General features: G+C 43.3%; 1 protein-coding gene across 4 annotated transcripts; it reads right to left on the bottom strand.

The window, feature by feature from the left end:
- Positions 1 to 3,986: 3,986 nt before the first annotated feature.
- C2h5orf22 (similar to human chromosome 5 open reading frame 22) lies at positions 3,987 to 19,403 on the bottom strand. Of its 4 annotated transcripts, none has more exons than NM_001107654.2 (9): positions 19,213 to 19,391; positions 18,286 to 18,431; positions 16,292 to 16,441; positions 11,660 to 12,062; positions 10,169 to 10,231; positions 9,710 to 9,831; positions 8,278 to 8,344; positions 6,212 to 6,351; positions 3,987 to 5,823 (listed from the first exon to the last, which is right to left on the bottom strand). In NM_001107654.2, the coding sequence occupies exons 1-9, from the start codon at positions 19,291 to 19,293 to the stop codon at positions 5,691 to 5,693; spliced, it is 1,305 nt and encodes a 434-aa protein (NP_001101124.1). In that variant the 5' UTR covers positions 19,294 to 19,391; the 3' UTR covers positions 3,987 to 5,690. The 4 variants fall into 4 exon arrangements, with proteins under 4 accessions (NP_001101124.1, XP_006232110.1, XP_006232109.1 ...); XM_006232048.5 differs by lacking the exon at positions 19,213 to 19,391 and adding an exon at positions 19,079 to 19,212 and having other exon boundaries at positions 4,008 to 5,823; XM_006232047.5 differs by lacking the exon at positions 19,213 to 19,391 and adding an exon at positions 18,733 to 19,048 and having other exon boundaries at positions 4,008 to 5,823.
- Positions 19,404 to 19,443: the final 40 nt, after the last annotated feature.

Raw genomic sequence — 19,443 nt, forward strand, 5'->3', positions numbered from 1 at the left:
GTTATTTAATTACCTCATGAAGTTCTATTTGTGTAGGTTACAGGTTTAATTTGTGGGTATCTTGCTTTGAATTATAACATCCTATTTGCTGACACTTTACGACTACATGCTATTTATCTGGGAATCTTTCTAAGGCGCTGTGTGGCCTGTCTCAGCGTGATACCGGATAAAAGTCAAATTACTAGTCTATTAATCAAAAGCAAGCAAACCATAAAAAGCTTAAAATGCTCTGTTATGTAGCACCTAAAATTTTTATATTGAGAGAATTTCCTTTTTTGTCAGAATTTTATTCCCCCCCGCAACAAAGCAAGTGTTATATTGCGATTTGAGGAGGCCCAAACAACATCACCTTTCTGTTAGTTTTCTAAATAACTGTATCACCATCACCATTACAGCCGTTGACAAGGGACAGGATTGCAGCTCTGAATTACAGCTTCCTTGAGGTGGAGTTGGTCATCCACTGGCACAACTGTGAGCTACTTTTTTTGGGGGGGGGGCTACTTTCAAAACTCTGCCTCAGTGGATGAAGAGAGCAGAACAAATCCTTCTAGAAGAAAAGATGCCGATTTTCTTTCACTCTTTTGGCTCAGGGAGGAGTAGAGAGGCAGAGCCAGGCTACAGCTGTGCTTCTAAGTGGACGCTAAGAGCCAGAGGCGGGGAAGAAGAGTCATTGCGTCAACGGTCAGCAAAGCTCATCCAAAGCAGGATAAGTTTAGGGATCTAAACGTCATAGACACTGTCCTTGGAAAATCATGTCGAAGGCTCGATTTTAAAATTTTAGGCGGAAAAAAACCCCAAAAAACCAAAAAACCAAGCTGTGCATATTTGTAGGTTATGCTTGCCCGTTGGGAACATGAGTCTCATCAGGTCTTTCTTATCATTAGAAGTCAGGTCGCAAAAGACCCAACCAGCTATGACTATGTAAGTACAAGATTAAGAACACTAGTGGGCTAGACAAAGGGTTCCATAAACAGTCTTCCAAACACCTCCGGCTGTTGCCAAGGCTATTGGCTATTGATCAGAACCGAAAGGTAAGGCCCTGCTGCCGAAGACACAACTTCCTTATGTCATCAGAGAAATAAGCCGGTGTGTGGAGCATGTGACTTGGGGAACAGGCCTGGAAAAACAGTGAAGCTGAGACATGTCCACACTCCTAAAACTCATCTGGAGACTGGCAGGAGTAAGCATTGCTCTCTCCCTGCTCAGGGCCTGTAGCTCCCTCCTCCACCACCATTGTGACCAAATTACAGGTTTAACTTCCTCTCTCCCTACAAGGACATGTTCAGCAAGCACCTGGAATTCCTCTTCATGCAAATGAAGCATTCCCGGCCCCTCAGCGCCAGCTAAGAATTACATTCACCCCCCAACCCTGTACACATCCCCCAAGGTTGATATAGCCCTTATTACCCCTAATAAAGAAGCCGTAACACTGAAAACTGTCTCAGAAAAGGTTTCTTTCTCCCTGGCATTCAAGCCAACCGAGTTCCTGCAAACCTACCCGGCCTGGACAAACCTTGTTGCTTTCATTCCAGGCAGGTGAGCTACAGTGCCTGAATTCACAGGAGGCAGAAGCAGAATCGGCCCACACTGGTGCCCAGCCAGAAGCTTCATCCCTACTGACTATTATTGTTCATAGTGCTAGAAGGTACTTTGCATATTGGAGAAGGAAAGTGGTCATCAGCATCACCCAGCTACAACAAACCCTACAATCTACAACAAAGACCAGCTTACAAGATATACCGTTTGGCACATGTATTATGGAAGGAATCAGTTACCTTTGAGATAGAAGACATGCCAGGCACTGCTTAAGTGGCAAAATACCTGGGCCTAAATTGGTCATAGGCCTAGGGGAAAGCCTACTAAAATTCTGCTAAGGGAACAGAGCAATAAGATGACACCTAATGACACATTGCTATACTCATAGATCAGAGCATTGTCCCTCATTAGAGAAGCTTCTTCATGTAGTGAGTAGTAATTAATACAGAAACTCATAACTGAGCAGTGCGCAGAGTTACTTTGGTGCACTTTGCCCTCCATCATTGATGGAATGTCTCCATCAACCCCCTTCCCTCAAGACTTACGAATCGATGTGGAAGAGGTGTTAAGAGTGGAAGAGTGGTGGATGACTCCAAAGAAAGAAAACTGATGCACATGTGAACTACAGAGACCGATAGCACACACAAGATCCACAAAAATAAAAGCAGACAAAATTCCAGCACCGAGAAGAGAAAGTTGAAACAAAGCCCTACCTGTTCCCAAAAGCTATCTATAATTGGCGTTTTCTGGGAAAGGGACAATGAGTTTTCTCCAGTGGACTGTCACTGGGCATGTCAACTACTCTAGTGGCAAGTACCATCAAAGGGGCAGTTGGCCTACACAAATACTCTTTTTGTGTGTGTGTGTGAGACTTTTGGTATTTTTACTCTTTTTTTTGGAGAGAGAGACCATGGAATAGGTAGGGGCGATCTTGGAGGAGTTATATACGAAATGCATTGTATGTAAAAATCTTTAAATAATTAAATATTAGGGGGTTGAAAGGATTGTTTGGAAGTCAAAAGTACTAGCTACTCTTCCATAGAACCAGGTTTAATTCTGAGAACCCACACAGAAGCTCACAACTGTCTCTACAGCTCTGAGTCCACCAAGTCCAGGGGCTTGGACAGATAGATCTCTGGCTTCCGTGGGCACTAAAGGTATGTGGTACACATACACACATGCAAAACACTAAAGTAATAAAAAATTTACAAATGTTACCAATAGATACGTATTTTGTTAAATAATTTTAAAAGTTCTAAATTATGAGTGACTATTTAAACCCCTATTCACTTCTTTCCTTATGGGAGTACACCTATCTTTCTGAATAAAGATCTCTACTCTTAAAATCATCTATTCACAGAACTTCTGAGACTTCAACTATTATTTCAAAACTCAGGATTCAGGGGCTGACATGGCTCAGGGGTGAAGGGCCGTACTATTTGTATATGGGTCCCCTCACTGACACAGGGGTACAAATGAAAGGTGTATTAGTTATCTTCCTGTTTGGGATGTGCAAATTTATATTTTACTAACTGGGCTTTATTCAACAGTGTGTGTGTATGTGTGTTACCTCAAACACTAGGATTTTTGTAAAGGAAATGGAATTTTTGTTCTCTTTTTTTGAGATAATACTCAGTAGCCTAGGCTGCCCTTGAACTCATAGGAATCTTCCTTCATTAGCTTGGGTATTGAGATTACAGGTGTGTACCGTATACCTGGATAACTAATACTTTTATCCAGGTTAAAAAATGATGAATCACATCAGAGTCCATTGGAGTCATAATAACCCCTCCAACAATAAAAAATCAAAACAAAAACATAGCTAAAACTCTATGAAGTCTACCGACATGAAGAATTAGTTTGACCTGAAAGCCTTATGACTTCCAAACACATCATTTAATTTCATTTTGCACATAGAATAATTTATTCATAGAAATGTCTATTTACAGAACTTTTTAAAAAAAATTTATGTGGGTACACTGTAGCTGTCTTCAGACACACCAGAAGAGGGCATTGGATCCCATTACAGATAGTTGTGAGCCACCATGTGGTTGCTGGGAATTGAACTCAGGACCTCTGGAAGAGCAGTCAGTGCTCTTAACTGGTGAGCCATCTCTCCAGCCCTACAGAACTCTTAACAAGAAATTTTCAAAACTTAAAAAACAATTTTACAATTCTGATTTTGTAAGAACACAAACCTTTTGGGTATCAGACTGGAAGGTTAAATCAGTTGGTTTTGTTTCCACAATACAGACAAGCTTTCATAGTATTAGATTTTGGGAAATCTCAGTGCCACGAGAATTCACCAGAGGAAAACATGACCCCCTAAGAATGGAATATGGTTCCATGTACTGCATGACAAGGGTAACACATCCTGGAGCACTAGCTGAAGTGAGGAGACTCTGATCCTGGCTACTTGACAGGCACACATGCAGGCAAGAGACGAATGATCTGTGAAAATGAAATCAGGCTGGGTGGTAGATGTTTTATTATTTTTCTTTGCACATCATCTGACCCTTTAAAGAAATTAAGCACTTAAAAAGTAATTACTGAACAAAAGTGAAACAAAGTGCAGAAAAAAGGCAAACTGAGGCATTAACTTCCATGATAAAGACAGTCCTATTCATGGCTGGAGGGGTGGGAACTCGGGGTTAAACAGTGGTGTCTACAGTCACTCTTGTGGGTCACTAAGGTTAAACTCCGCTCATTAAATATATGAAGGGTGATCTCCAATGCATGTAGCAGAAAATACTCTTCTTTACAGTACAAACTTGCATTAGTCTTCCCTCCTTTCTTCATGTATTATGAAATATATCCCTAGTGCTCTCCTCACTGCTTCAAACAATAAACTATTCTTCACTCTTAGAATTCAGCTAAGGGAGGACCCACTGTGCTCAGTCACACCGTGAGAAGGCTGGATGGCAGTTATCCTTGGGTATTTATGTCAGGTCACAAAGATGCAATTTTCTTATTTTTTTCCTTAAAATGTTGGCTCATCAGGAAAATTTATTGTCCTTGGTTCTTTAAAAAATATTATTTATATGTTTATGTGTGGGTATGTATGTGGGTATGTACACGTATGTGTGTGTGGTGCTGGGAGGTCACAAGAGAACGTTGGAGTTACAATGTTGTGAGCTGCCGTGTGGGTACTGGGAAGGACAGCAAGTGCTCTTAACTTTCTAGATGCTTGACTGATTGCCATAAAAATGATACTTAGTGCTTAATGCCAACTGAGGCCCAAGATGACTACCAAGGAAAAAACTCCCAAAAGGCGTTTCCAGTTATCAAACACTGTAAGCAGCTGGGTAGTGGTGGTGCAGTCCTTCGGAGGCAGAGGCAGTTGGGTTTTTTGAGTTCAAGATCAGTTTACTCTACAGATTGAGTTCCAGGACAGTCAGGGCTACACAGAGAAACCCTGTCTCAGAAAATTAAAACCAACCAATCAATAACACCACCAATAACACCACCACCACCACCACCACCACCACCACCACCACCACCACCACCACCTATAATTTTGTTTGATTAGGTTTACTCAACCAAAACAAGTCTGGAGAACATTTAGCAAAAGGGTGGGCACAATCCCAACATCTTTAGACTGACAGACTTGCTGCAAACATTGTCACGGACTGGCAAGACCTTTTACATGACTTTTGCGAGTGTTACTTTCCTGTCAGGCTGGCTGCCCTGAGAACTGACGCTGTGCCAGACACAGCTGTGGCCCTCCCTTCTTTCCCTGAGACTGTTTGCAGGCCATTGTTTGCTTCTCGTGTCTTCCATAGGAGGGCAGGGCATCTTGTCGCTAATAGTGTCTGGCACACAAAAGTGCTAGATAAACAGCAGCTGATGAATAAATAAATAAATTATATGACCCAAAGTCCTGTTGGGGAAAGAGAAAAAAACCTTACAGAATCAGGGCAGCGATGGGCAGCAAGGAAGACAGCCGACCGTCTCCATCAACCGGGGTAACAGATTTGGTGCAAACAAGAACCCCTGCCGATACCCCGATGCTGTACTGTTGTTCACTGATATGTGCTTGGAGATTCAAAATGTCTGACTGATTCCGACTGAAAGTTCACTAAAAAGTGCACTCTGAAAGCTCACAAACAATAGTCCTGTCACTGTGCCAGAACGCACAGCAGCCCAGCACTCTGTCAACATGGAGGGGACTCTTCTGAGTACACCAGGTGAGTTTCCAGGGTCCCGTAGAGCGAGCCCAGCACATCGAGGACCTTTCCCTGAATGATGTCGACTTGCTCTGGAGGACAGTAGTCATCCAGACTCGACCTGAAGCCAAGAGAAAAGGGGGAAGAACAGTGAGAACGGTCAGTGCTCAGCCACGCGGGCGACTGCAGTTCTGGCCGGGAGCCGGAGATGCCTGCCTACTTTAGGGTTTTCCAAGAACTGCCCTTTATTGTTTTCATTACTAAGGATTGGTATTTGTATGGAGACAGGATGTACTGGCCAGGAGAACCAAAGCCTGGAACGGGTTGTGTAGACTAGACAGCTCTCAAACTTCCTGTGACCTTCTGCCTTTGCCTCTAAGTGCCTACTACCAGCCTGCGCCACCACAGCTGAACTCAGGTCCGCATACTCGGGTGGCAAGCACCTTACCCACAGCCATCTCCCCGTGGACATACATCTTTGATGGGCTGTATCCAGACCACACACTTACCTTGCAATTGTCACAAGAGTAGGCTTTGGTAGACTTTTCAATAAAGAATACACAGACTGAATAAGATACTCGATTTCTTCTTCTGTGCTGATATGATGCGGAAGTTCTGAATAATCGCAGGTTAGCCCAGCCTGGTGAACCTGACAGTAGGAGGAATGTAAAATGACACAATAAGCTGGGAATATAGCTCAATGGCAGAGTGTATGCTTAGTGGGCACAAGCACTGGGTCACGGTCCAAAACTGAAAACAAAAGCCTTCTAAGATTCACTAATTTCAGAAGAGGCAATAGGCAGTGAGGAGACAGGGGATTGTTGGCCTTCGTACCAAGGTAAGCTAGTGAGCTCCACATTCAGTGAGACCTTATCTCAACATAAAGGATGTGGGACAGTGAGATGGCTCAGCAGTAAAAGTGCTTGCTGCATAAAGCCAGAACCCAGGCTATAGAGTCTGACACCCCACACATCTCTCCCCCCTTCTCTATCTGTCTCTCTTGTCTCTGTCACACACACACACACACACACACACACACACACACACACACACACACGCGCACACACACAAAGGATATGCCTCAGGCATACTTACCTGAAGACACATTTCATGATAAATCCACACCATTATATTTTTAATCCCTGAATATCATGTTTATCATTTTATTTTTAATGTTGTATGTATAGGTGTTTGCCTGCATCTATGTCTGTGCACCACGTGTGTAGTGCTCACAAAGGCCCGGGGAGGGTATGAGCTACCCAAGAGCTGGAGTTGCAGACGGTTGTAAGCAGTCTTGTGGGGCTGGCAACTGAGCCTAGGTCTGGAAGAGCAGCTGGTCCTGTTAACTGCCGAGCCATCTCTCCAGCCCCAATATCTGCTACTAACAAATTCCATTTTCAGGAAAGAGCACAGCAAGCATTAATCATGACTTTTTTTGCTGTTATTTTTTTCCATAAATGAAGATGAAGTTAGGAAACATCAGCTCAGATAAAGTGGTATGACAGCATTCTACAAACAAAGAAAACACGAAAGCAGCCCTCACTGACAGGACAGAAGGGTTAGGCGCAGAGCACTTGGGAGTCTCAGTGGTAGCTTAACAATCTCACATGCTCCTGAACTTTGAGTTTTGACCCCGGGCCTGGCTGTACACCCCGACCGGCTTTGAAGAAAGCATGTAGTTGTGGCTAGCCAGAGAACTGCTACTGTTCCCAGGGGGCGGAGACTACAGTGATGCCCTTCCTGGTTTCAACTGAACTTTGAAATCTTGAATTTTCTCAAATTTGGAGTCAAAGAGGAAAATATATGCTGTAAATAAAGCAACGTGAACTTAGCAATTCCAATTAGAAACATCTCTGCCTCTCCACGCAGGTCCCGACCGACAAACATTTAAATTCTTGGACCAAACACAGTTTGTTTCTTTCTCTCTTGGTTTTTATGATCAGTTAAGTTTTCAGAGAAAGGAAAAGAGCCTAAGTTAGAACTAATGGCTGGGTGTGGTGGCACACTCCTTTAGTTCTAGCACTCACCACAGAAGTTTGAGGCCAGCCTGGTCTACATAGCAAGTTCCAGGTCAGCCAGAGTTACCCAGTAAATCTTACCACAACATAGGAAAAAAAAAATCAGTGAGTGGATGACATTTGAGATCCTAGACGAAGTGGAGCCGACTGAATTGTCAACAAGCACAGCAAACAGACAAACAAGTGACAGCAGCCGGGTGTGGGGGGCACGCCTGAAATACCACAACTGGGAGGGGGAGTTTCATAGGCCACAGGCTCCGTGGGACCTGGTATCAAATTACAGTCAGAACAGTCAGACTCAGTCTTATAGTTCTGGTTGTGAGCCCAGCCTCTAACAGCTGAACCATCTCTCCAGTCCCCCCTGCTTCTTAGATAAAATAAGGATCTTTTTGGTAGAAAATATTTTTAAAATTCTTGTTTCTAAAAAGTATATATTGCTCATTAATTGTTTTAATAATTCAGAGAGCAGTAACATGAACAGAATGAAGCAGTTTAACGAGAATTGCACTAGGGAATTGCCAGTATAGAGCATTAACCTACAATGACAAAGCACTTACCATTTCATAGTCTGGTACTTCCATCCGACTTGTCAGGCTCTGTACAAGTGGGACGAGTGATTCCATTCTAGAAAAGAGCCACCAGTCACTAAATACAATAGCCGTGAGTAGAATTAGCGTCAGACAGCACGTAAGTTACATCCATGGATTGGGGTTAGGGGTTGTGCTGGATAGTTTTATGTCAACATGACACAGGCGAAGTCATTGGAGGGGAGAGAACCTCAGTAGAGAAAACGTCTCTGTAACAATCAGGCTGCAGGTAAGAGAGCAAGCTAAGCATAGTGGGCCAACCAGTAAGCAGCACTTCTCTAAGACCTCTGCGCCAGCTCCTCCTTCCAGGTTTCTGCCCTGCCTTCCTTTGATGTGATATGGGATCTGACAGATCCATGGTATCTGACACTTGGCACTATGTGGCAGGGCTGCAGTCCTTGAAGAGAGCCCAGGAGGGGCTTCTGGTAAAAGCACAGTCCAGTTGCAGCAAGGAACCCCCAGCAGTTTGGGAGATGCCAGTGCCAGGGGATGACCACCAAGAACAGCAGCAGCAGTGGAGGGGAGCCAGCTGGAGCCTGGAAGGCAAACTGCGTGCTGCTGGGAAAGGTTGAAGTGATCCAGGCCCCTGGAGAAGCCCATAGGACTGTGAATGAATCCTGGATTATTGGACATTGAATTATTTGCAGTGTTTGGTTTTGCTTTGATCTGATTGTGACTGTGCCCTGGTTCTTCCTTCTTGAAGTAAAAAAATATTTAACTTAATTTTGATTTTTACAGGAGCCTACAGTAGAGACACTTTGAACTTTTAAAAGAGATTTTAGATTTTTAAAGAGATTGGATATTTTTAAAGGGACTGAACTTCTTTTTTTGGATTCAGGGTCTCACTATGTAGCCCTGGCTAGCCTGGAACTCAGAGATCCTTTTGTACCTACCCCGAGGTGCTAGGATTAATGTGCATCACTTTGTCTGACCGTTTTACTAAAGCCTGTAACTTATAACTTAAGCTTGTAATTCAATATACAGCTGATATTCAACTCCCAGTCTTCCTGTCTCTACCTCTAAAGCCTTTGACAGAGAGCACATAGCACATAAATAATACTCAGTAAAGGCTGGAGGCCACTGGATGACACTGTGTCGTCTTTAGTTACTTTTTGAGAAATGATCTTCCCCTGACCCTTGTGTTCATCAACTGAGCTAGGCTGTCGGCTAGTGAGCGACAAGCATACTCTTGTCTCCATCTCCATAGTCTTACAGAGACAGGCTTTTAAAACAGATGTTTGGGATCTGAACTCAGGTCCTCATGGTGATGTAGCAAGTACTCTGAGTAAGTGGTCCCCCTAAACTTCAACTCTAATTTTAAAGAACAATTCACCCAACAAAGTTGGAAATGTATCTAGGGTGGATAATTCATATTTGGGAAGAAAAAGTTTAGGGGTCTCACCCAGGGTTCGAAGCCCATTTCCGTACAGTTTCTTCACTATCACCGTCACACAAATCAGCAAAAATTGCTTCTAAATCTTCTAACTGATGAGTTCGAGCATCAACAACATCTACCAAATCTTCCTTTAAAAACATTGAAAAACTGAGGTTACAGCTGCTCCTTCAAAAAACCAAATATTATTATGATGAGAATACCAGTTTACTTAGCTAAAAATATCTCCTATGCACCAAGGGGGCCTTCACCAACACACACACCTGTGTGGGTGAGCATCTATATGCACACACACAATCTGCAGAGTCAAGAACATTTAACTAAGCTACAGCATGTTCTTAGAGCCTGGCATGGCGGCTCACACAATTCCAGCACTCAGGAGGCTCACTTTGAGGCCAGCTAGAACTCTGTAGCCTCTCACTGAAAACAGAAGTGCGGCAGGTTTTAGTGAGAACGTGCAAGGCTTACCTCAGTAAGGTTACTGTCAGGCTTTTTAAATTGGTAAAGCTCCTGTAGAATTTTGTACTCATCCTGTAAGACAAAACAAAAAGCCCCCCAAGGTCAGCAGTTCCCAACAGTGTCTGTGATACATCCTAGATAACACCCAAAGGATTGAGAACTGTATACTCTATCTTTGTATTATAAACAGGCATACTGTATACTTTAGATTTCCAAAGATGTCCTAATTTATCAGTACAAGTTTATCTAGCTGGGCATAATATAGTATAAAACTTAGCTGATAGGCTAACAGGTCATGAAAGTATTTCCAATACCATTACCATTATGTGAATGGATAAACCCATGATCTAAATGGGCTTCAGCTGTTGATGGGAGTCATGTATGTCTTCAATGACAGTGACAGAAGTCCCCCTTGTGTGCTATGCGGCTACTTTCCTAGTTACAGAGACCTCTGAGTACCAAAGTATGCTGGCCTGAGGAATGGCAGACACAGACCCTGAGTTAAGAAAAGATGCCCAAGACATCTAGGCTTTGGAAGTAAATGAAAGCAATAAATAAAACTCCTTCTTAAAAGCATAGCTAGTCAGCGCCATATGAAGTGGCTGCATCTGCTCTCACTGTTTTATTTAGTACCACACTGCAGCAGTCTTCCATGCTTTGCTGATTGTACAGTTCCGAGCTGGGGTTTACTTACACACTTTCTTTGTAGCACTGGAGATTGAACCCATGGCCCTGAGCAAGGTAGGCAAGTACTCTAGTACTGAGGCACACCCTTTGCAGGCTGAGTGACTGCTTATGCTGCGAGTCAGAAAGGCAGTACCTTTCCCAGGATGACACAGTTGGCAAGCAATGGATTCGAGAAGCTGAATTACCTATCTTTTTTTTTTTTTTTGAGACAGGGTTTCATGTAGCACAGGCTGAATTTGAACTCACGATCTCCTATATCTACTTCCCAAGTGTTGGTGTTACAAGTGTGTGCCATTATATCTTGTCCTGTTATCTTTGTTTATATTGAAATTAAAGATGGGCCAGTGAGATAAGTTTGAAACCAGGTTTGAAAAGTTGTTCTCTGACATCCACATGTGCACTATGGCATGTCCTATCACTCTCCCCCTCCAATAAATAAATTTGTGTAATAAGAAATAAAAATATGGCTAGTAAATTATAAAGTATAATTCAGGTTGGATATCTTTGTCCTATCAAATTCCAGAGTCTTTCAGATTTTGGAGTATCTGGGGACTTTACAGGTGCACATCATCAGGGTTCATAGAAAGTTCTGGATTTTGAAGTACTTTAGGTTTTGTAATTTTTAACTAGGGATGATTAACTTGTATATAATTTTTAAAAGACTGGAAAAGAACAGAAGAATATGTGGCAGAAAACATGGCCTTTGAACCTAAAATAAATATCATGTGGATGTTTGCAGACAGCTTGCTATCTGTAAGCCAGAGACTTGCTATGCAATTGTCAAGGCCTATGTTTTCAAACTACCACATTTACCTGAGTGAACATTTCTTTGAAGGGGTTTTTGACAGAAAAAAAATCCAAGTCAATATCCAGAACAAACGCATCTCCAGTCTTCAACATGCCCAGAATCTCCCCTGTGCTGGCTGTGCCCTGGCTCTGCTGACTTCCAGAGCATGAGTCACTTCTTGGTGTCACTGCATCCCCTCGATGTCCTTCTGAGCAAGAGTCTCCATCAGCAGCGACAGTGCTCTCTCCACCTCCCAGTGCCAGCCTGGGCTTCTTTGTAGAAGACACAGAGTCACCGTCATCTTGATTGCTACAGAGTTTGTAAGGTTCTACCATAATCACATCTAACTGTAAGGGCTTTTGGTTCTCTAGCTGATCTTCAGGTACAAACAGACCGTCACTTAGGAAGTAATAATCTGTACTTGTAACCCTGGACCAAAAGAAAAAATATTGTAAGGAACGGGCATGTGAGCTGACATTATACTGTGACACTGTAGACATAAGACACGTGACAAAACCAAGGGGTTTGAACACTTGCACTTTCTTTTCAGCAGAATCAGCTTTCTCCAAATTCCGAGCTAGCACCATATGTCTGCCACACGAGTTCTGATCAGTGACTGTGACAGAACAGGTGAATGGCACATACTCTCTCTGTCCCCGCTAACCAGCTCTGACTATGAACGTGGAAAGTTACTATGAGGACTCAAGAGTTCGGGGAACATGAAGATAGGGAGTCAGTTGTACTTACTCATGTCTATAACTCAGACCTTGGAAAGGTAAGGCGGGGCTGGTAAGGCAAGTATGAGGCTAGACTGGGCTACAAAGTGGGACACACACACACACACACACACACACACACACGAAAGGCAGGACAAGGAAGAGCTAGGAAAACTAGACATTTGTTATACAGGCTTGATATATGTATGTTTAGGTGTGCATGGATCTCATGGGGCTGGAGACACAGGTGCGTGTGAGCTTCCTGAACATGGGTGCTAAGATCCCAACTCCAGTCCTTTGAGAAAGCAGGAAGTGCTCTTACTTGCTGAGTTGTTTCTCTACCCTGACTTTTTCTTTCTTTTGTAAAGAGATATAGTGTGACCCCATTCAGAGCCTGCCCCACATGTGGCCCATACATATACAGCCACACAATTAGACAAGATGGATGAAGCAAAGAAGTGCAGACCGACAGGAGCCGGATGTAGATCGCTCCTGAGAGACACAGCCAGAATACAGCAAATACAGAGGCGAATGCCAGCAGCAAACCACTGAACTGAGAATAGGACCCCCGTTGAAGGAATCAGAGAAAGAACTGGAAGAGCTTGAAGGGGCTCGAGACCCCATATGTACAACAATGCCAAGCAACCAGAGCTTCCAGGGACTAAGCCACTACCTAAAGACTATACATGGACTGACCCTGGACTCTGACCTCATAGGTAGCAATGAATATCCTAGTAAGAGCACCAGTGGAAGGGGAAGCCCTGGGTCCTGCTAAGACTGAACCCCCAGTGAACTAGACTGTGGGGGGGGAGGGCGGCAATGGGGGGAGGGTTGGGAGGGGAACACCCATAAGGAAGGGGAGGGGGGAAGGGGGATGTTTGCCCGGAAACCGGGAAAGGGAATAACACTCGAAATGTATATAAGAAATACTCAAGTTAATAAAAAAAAAAAAAAAAAAAGAAAAAAAAAAAAAAGAGATATAGTGTGACCATGATGCTCATTCTGGTACTAACTCTGGTGCTCAAGTGATCTTGCCTCAGCAGCCCAAGAATCTTGGACAATAGGGGTGTGTGTGTGTGTGTGTGTGTGTGTGTGTGTGTGTGTATATTTATTCTGATTCTAGAAATATCTGTGTGTTCTGGGCTTTTTGACTATATTATGTCTTGGTGAGGACTTAGAACACTAAATTCAAATACATTTTTCAGAGGCATACTGTGATGGTTTGCATATGCTTGGCCTGGGAAGTGGTACTATTTTGAGGTGTGTCGTTGTTGGAATAGATGTGTCACTGTGGGCGTGGGTTTTAATACAATACCCTAGTCCTAGCTGCCTGGAAGTCAGTATTCTGCTAGCAGCCTTCAGATGAAGCCGTAGAACTCTCAGCTCCTCCTGCACCATGCCTGCCTGGATGCTGCCATGCTCCCACCTTGATGATAATGGACTGAACCTCTGAACCTGTAAGCCAGCACCAATTAAATGTTGTCCTTATGAGTTGGCTTGGTCATGGTGTCTGTTCACAGCAGTAAAACCCTCACTATGACACATACTCTACTACATGAAAATAATACAACTTATTTCTCACCTATCCACACTTTAAATACACAGCCTAAGCTACTGATTCTCCTGAGTGCTGACCTCTCCTGAGTGCTGGCATTATGGGCATATACCGACACACCTATCCATAGGAATTGAGTCTGGGCCTTCAAGCACACTAACCAAACACCTAACTGAGGCTCCACCCCAGCCCCCATAGCTATAAATTTAAAATGACAGTTTTCAAAACAAATCAATGACAGAAAAACAAAGTCTAAGCTTGTTAAAAACTAACATCCTACTAAAGACAATGACTGTAACCGCAACTTAAATTTATAGTCCACATGTGGGTATGTAAGCTAGTGTGTGCATATGGAAGCTATTGGTCATCCTGGGGGTCATCCCCCTGAGTATCTCCCACCTTGCTTTTGAGACTATTGCTGGTCTGGGGCTCATAAGTAGGCTGTACTGTCTGGCCTATGAGCCTGTCTCTGGGTCCCTGGAATTGGCATTAGACGTAAGTGCCACACGCCTAGCTTTGTTACATAGGTTTTGGGATCAAGCTCGGGCTCTCATGCTTGTACTGTAAGCACTCTACCAACTTCGCTATATTCACAGTCTTATAATCTTTTTAGTAAAGCAAGTTTTACCTTTTCTATTCTGTAAATAAGTGAACTCAGACTCATGGTTATATGCGATTGGCTATTCACACATTTGTACTTGCTAGACTAACACACACCATGAGGTAAGCAAAATATTCCCAAACTGTTGTTATGCATTAAGTTTCCAAAAATATCTATGCTGCTATGTGCCAGAGTAAGACCCTGTCTCAGAAAAACCACGGCAGGTGTGTGATGCATGTCTTTAATCCCAGCACTTGGGGGGCACAGCTTTGTGAGTTCAAGTCTAGCCTGGTCTCCAGAGAGAGTTGTAGGCTATGCAAGCTAATGTGAGAACCTGTCTCAAAGTAAAAAACAAAAAACCTCACACACACACACACACACACACACACACACACACACACACACACACATCCCTGTCAAGCTGGGCACAGTGGTTTACACCATTAACCCCAGCACTTGGGAGACAAAAGGGCTGTTGTAGTCTGTCAGATAGCAGCAGCAAAAAAAAAAAAAGCTATGAAGTGACTTGATTTTATAGGTTCTATTAGGTCCACTCAACATACTGAACTCACTCTCATAAAGACCAATATTACGTACAATATTTGTTACATGTTGAGTTCTAAATACTTAAAAATTATATAGTAAGTACAGTTTTTATAAGTCAAGATGATGCTACTCACATAAATGACCAAAACACACACCACCAGAAGTAATACTGTCATAAAAACGGAAACAGAAATAAAGGGCACAATTTTCATTATCTGTTAGGGCCCAGAAAGTTCTGTGTATCTCTTATCCCGAGAGAAGTCAGACCTTGACTGCTGCTTCTAAAGACGACTCTGTAGCAGCACATGACAGGGGATGCTGGTTAAGGACTTCACACAAAAACCCTGATACACATACAGTTCCAGTCAGAGGGCATAATAATTTATCTTAGACTAAATACCGAAAACCACATTAATAAATGTAAAACCTAAGTAAGTCCAGACACTGACTTATTAAAAATAAAAACAAAACCAGTGCATTTTGTTGTTGTTCTTTTGCTTGTTTGAAACATGGTCTCATGTACCCACCGTTGGACTCAAACTCACTCTGGGGCTGAGGATGACCCTGAACTCTAGATCTTCCTGCCTCTACCTCCAGAAGGCTGGGATTACAGATACGTGCCACAACTCCCAAGTTTGTCCCCTCCCCGAAAGTGATGTACTATGGAGTTATATCTCCAGTCCTTATTTTGCATCTAACACAGGGTCTCGCTCTATAGTTCAGGCTGACTCTTAACTTTGAGCCCCGCCCCTCCATGTCAGCTTCTCAAGGTCTGCGATTATAGACGTGTTTCGCTTCCCTGCCTGGCTTACTTCTAAGAGTTAAATTCAACACAGGATAGGTGCATCAGGAGCAGAAAAAAATACACCACTGGTTATATAGTACTACAGTTATGGTCGTACAGTAGTACATACTATGGTTCTATAGTACTAAATATAAATAGCACCATTGGTTATGTTGGCACAACAAAGACTAGATGGAGTTAGCCAGCAATGGAACCCAAATTCTAGGGAATGTTATTTAAAACAGAGCAAATCAATTTAACTAGTAACCATACAAAGATTACCCGAAGGAGAGCAAAAAAAAAAAAAAATCAAAACTCTGTTTTTGGTGGTTCAAGAACTGTTTTTGGCGGGGCTGGGGCCTACCATGACCCTGTAGTAGGAAGTTACTTCAGGAATCCAAAGTGTAATGAGAAGAATTCAAATCCTCTCATACTCATCGAAAACGAGGACATTACCTGATGGTTGTGGTGGAAATGTCTTTGCCTACTAAGAAGTGGTGTTTGCCCTCTCTGATTTGCTGGGCCCATGTGGGATGAAGCCATATTACGTGAGAGAAATGGCCAGCGTAAACTGCAGGCATAATCCAATTTTCAATACTTAGTTCTCTGGAAAAAATGGAAACATTAGAATATTAACAAATGATTTCCTCCAAACATTAAGACAGCAGGTTTTAACAGTATGGCCCCTTGGGAGGTTCCCAAGACTGCAAAATTAACGCTAATTTCACAGAAATACTGTTTTCTTTCTTTCTTTCTTTCTTTCTTTCTTTCTTTCTTTTTTTAAAGATTTTGTTTATTTTATATAAGTGAGTACCCTGTCACTCTCTTCAGACACCAGAAGAGGACATCAGATTGTGTTGCAGATGGTTGTGAGCCACCACGTCATTGCTGGGATTTGAACTCAGGACCTCTGGAAGAGCAATCAGTGCTCTTAACTACTGAGCCATCTGTCCAGTGAAATACTGTTTTCTGAATAAACATTTGTACTGATGGCATGCAAGCATCACGGTGGGTTGGTATCCTCAGTGCCACGACACCCAAGGTCTTTTAGTAGTCACTGCATGTTTCGCCCCCTAGGAAAGTGATCTACTATGGAGTTACATCGCCCTTGTCCAAAGGTAGTTTTACTGAAGAACGTTCTTGGTTTTATTAATTCTTGTTCCTAAGTAGATATTTTAAAATATTCTGTGAAGCAAAAAGAGGGCTGCACCAAAACTTCTGCTGTAGACCGTGAAGTACAACAGTTGCTTCAAGGAAAAGCACTGAATTCTGAAATGAATTGTCTTTGAAAGATCAATTAACTGGTTATTTAGACACAGGACTGAACCTCTGGAGTCTGTATTCCAGCCAAGCTTTTGTAAGCTTGTGGAGGATCAAAGAATAGTCAGAACATTACTTACCTGAATTAGTATTGAAAATACTATCTCATTTTCTAATCACTTTTGTAAGAGCACGAATCTTAATCATAAACTTCAATCAAAATGGCACATAGCAATGGACTGAATCAAACAGATGGAGAATCCGGGTGTCATTTGCAAGGGCAAAAATGAAAGAATTGCCTTGTCTGGCCCCAGTGGCAGTGTCTTAGTCAGGGTTCCTATTCCTGCACAAACATCGTGACCAAGAAACAAGTTGGAGAGGAAAGGATTTATTCAGCTCACACTTCCACGTGGCCGTTCATCACCAAAGGAAGTCAGGACTGGAGTTAACACAGGGCAGGAAGCAGGAGCTGATGCAGAGGCCATGGAGGGATATAACTTACTGGCTTGCTCAGTTTGCTTTCTTATAGAACTTGGGTATAGACTACCAGCCCAGGGATGGCACCACCCACAATGGGCCCTTCCACCCTTGATCACTAATTGAGAAAATGCCTTATAGCTGGATCTCACAGAGGCATTTCTTCAAGGGAGGCTCCTTTCTCTGTGATAACTCCAGCTTATGTCAAGTGGACACACAAACATAGCCAGATACACTAAGATATTGGTTATCAAGGGTAGGAATGTGTGGTGGTTGAATGAAAATGGACCCATAGACTCACATATAGGAATGCCTAGGGAGTGGCCTTTATTAATCCAATCAAGATAATCCCTCACAGGCAAGCCCTGTAGCCACTTCTCAGAGAATTCTAGATTCTGCCAAGAATCTAGACTTCTGTCAAGAATATTGACAACACTTAACCATAAAGAGGCTACAATGTAGCCCTGGCTCTCATCAAACTGTAATTCTTCTGCCTCAGCATTCCAAGGGCTGGGATCACAGGTTTCAGCCACTGCACTCGATCCTTATTTTGGCTCTTTTAGTTAGTTAAAAAAAATGTTCTAACTAAAATTTAAAAGGGCAAACAAACAAAAACAAATAAAAAACCCAAACATGAGTGTAGCAGAATCTATTGTTTATCATGTTATACGTTGTATTTCAAATACATAAAATATGATAAAAAAAAATGTTACCCAAAGAGTGCTTCTTTATCAAACACAGTGTCTGCCGGCATATTCACAGGAATAAGGAGGTCTGGGTGGGAGTCAAAGTGTAAAAAACGTATATTACTGTCAGGAAGATGCTTCGAACCTATGGCCCGGTATATGAAAGGCAGAACCTGTAACAGAGACAGACGCATACACACTTGTCAAGTGCAGACAAAACAAAAGAAAAAACTGCATCAACTTGAAGTGCACCAAGTTGCTGAAGTGGGAAAATACAAAAATGGTAGATGGTTCTGACGATAATCTCCATCTTTATCACCCAACAGTCCAGAACCACGTACTCTAGTATTAAACTGTGTTCCAGGTACCTGGGCATTTTCTGTCCCTTTAGGATGGTGGTGCTAGACTAGATGACTTTTTCCTCTTACTCGCTATACATCCAAGTTTACTACCAAATTTAAAAGCCAGACTAACCCAAAGTTGAGTTTCTCAGAGATAGACCTTCTTTCCAACTTTCTCCATCAGTAAATAACCTTCTCCCACTTTTTCCTGGGGACAGGGGTTGAACCCAAGATCTGCGGCCAGCACTGTACCACTGAGCTTCGTTCACTCTAGATCCCCTTTGTTTTATATCCAGAGACTCTCCACAGGTCCATAAACAAATCTAGACTTGCTTGGTTGTCTTCCAGAAGTCTACTGAAGCACTGCCATATAAAACGTTAATAAACGCTAAGGCTTACGTCTTCAGCGACAGCCCTATAATACATTCTACGATTATTGGGGACCCATTTCACCGCCGCGGGTTCAGGTCGTAGGTAACCTCGTTAAACGGTAGGATGATGACGTCGGCAGGGGGACAGGCTGCGCCAGCGTTAGGTGCTGGTCAAGTCTCTGCAGGCTGCCGGGGTTCGAATCCCTCCTGCCAGGGCTCGGTGGCTTGCGTCGCCCGCTCACCTCCTGGTGATCCTCCACTACCCACACCGGGAGCCTGGGATAGCGCCTGAGGCGCGCGCCGTCGCCTCCCGTGTCACTCATGTCTCCGCGCGACCGAGGCCGCGGTGACTCTGAGACACCCGGGAGAGGAGCCCAGCACCTCCAAGCCGCGCGCCCCACGGTCCATTAGCGGCGGAAACGCGCGCTCACCCGGTTGCGCTTCCGGATTGGAGGACAACAAGGTGGAGGGGC

This window comes from Rattus norvegicus, chromosome 2, assembly GCF_036323735.1.
Source record: "Rattus norvegicus strain BN/NHsdMcwi chromosome 2, GRCr8, whole genome shotgun sequence".
Taxonomy (NCBI): domain Eukaryota; kingdom Metazoa; phylum Chordata; class Mammalia; order Rodentia; family Muridae; genus Rattus; species Rattus norvegicus.

Coding starts and splice junctions, on each gene's coding strand:
- C2h5orf22 (NM_001107654.2), bottom strand. CDS start 19,293: ATGAGTGACACGGGAGGCGACGGCGCGCGCCTCAGGCGCTATCCCAGG. Junction 16,442..18,285: donor GATAAAGAAGCACTCTTTGG/GTAACATTTTTT, acceptor CATTTTTTCCAG/AGAACTAAGTATTGAAAATT. Junction 10,232..11,659: donor TCAAAGAAATGTTCACTCAG/GTAAATGTGGTA, acceptor TTTGTCTTACAG/GATGAGTACAAAATTCTACA.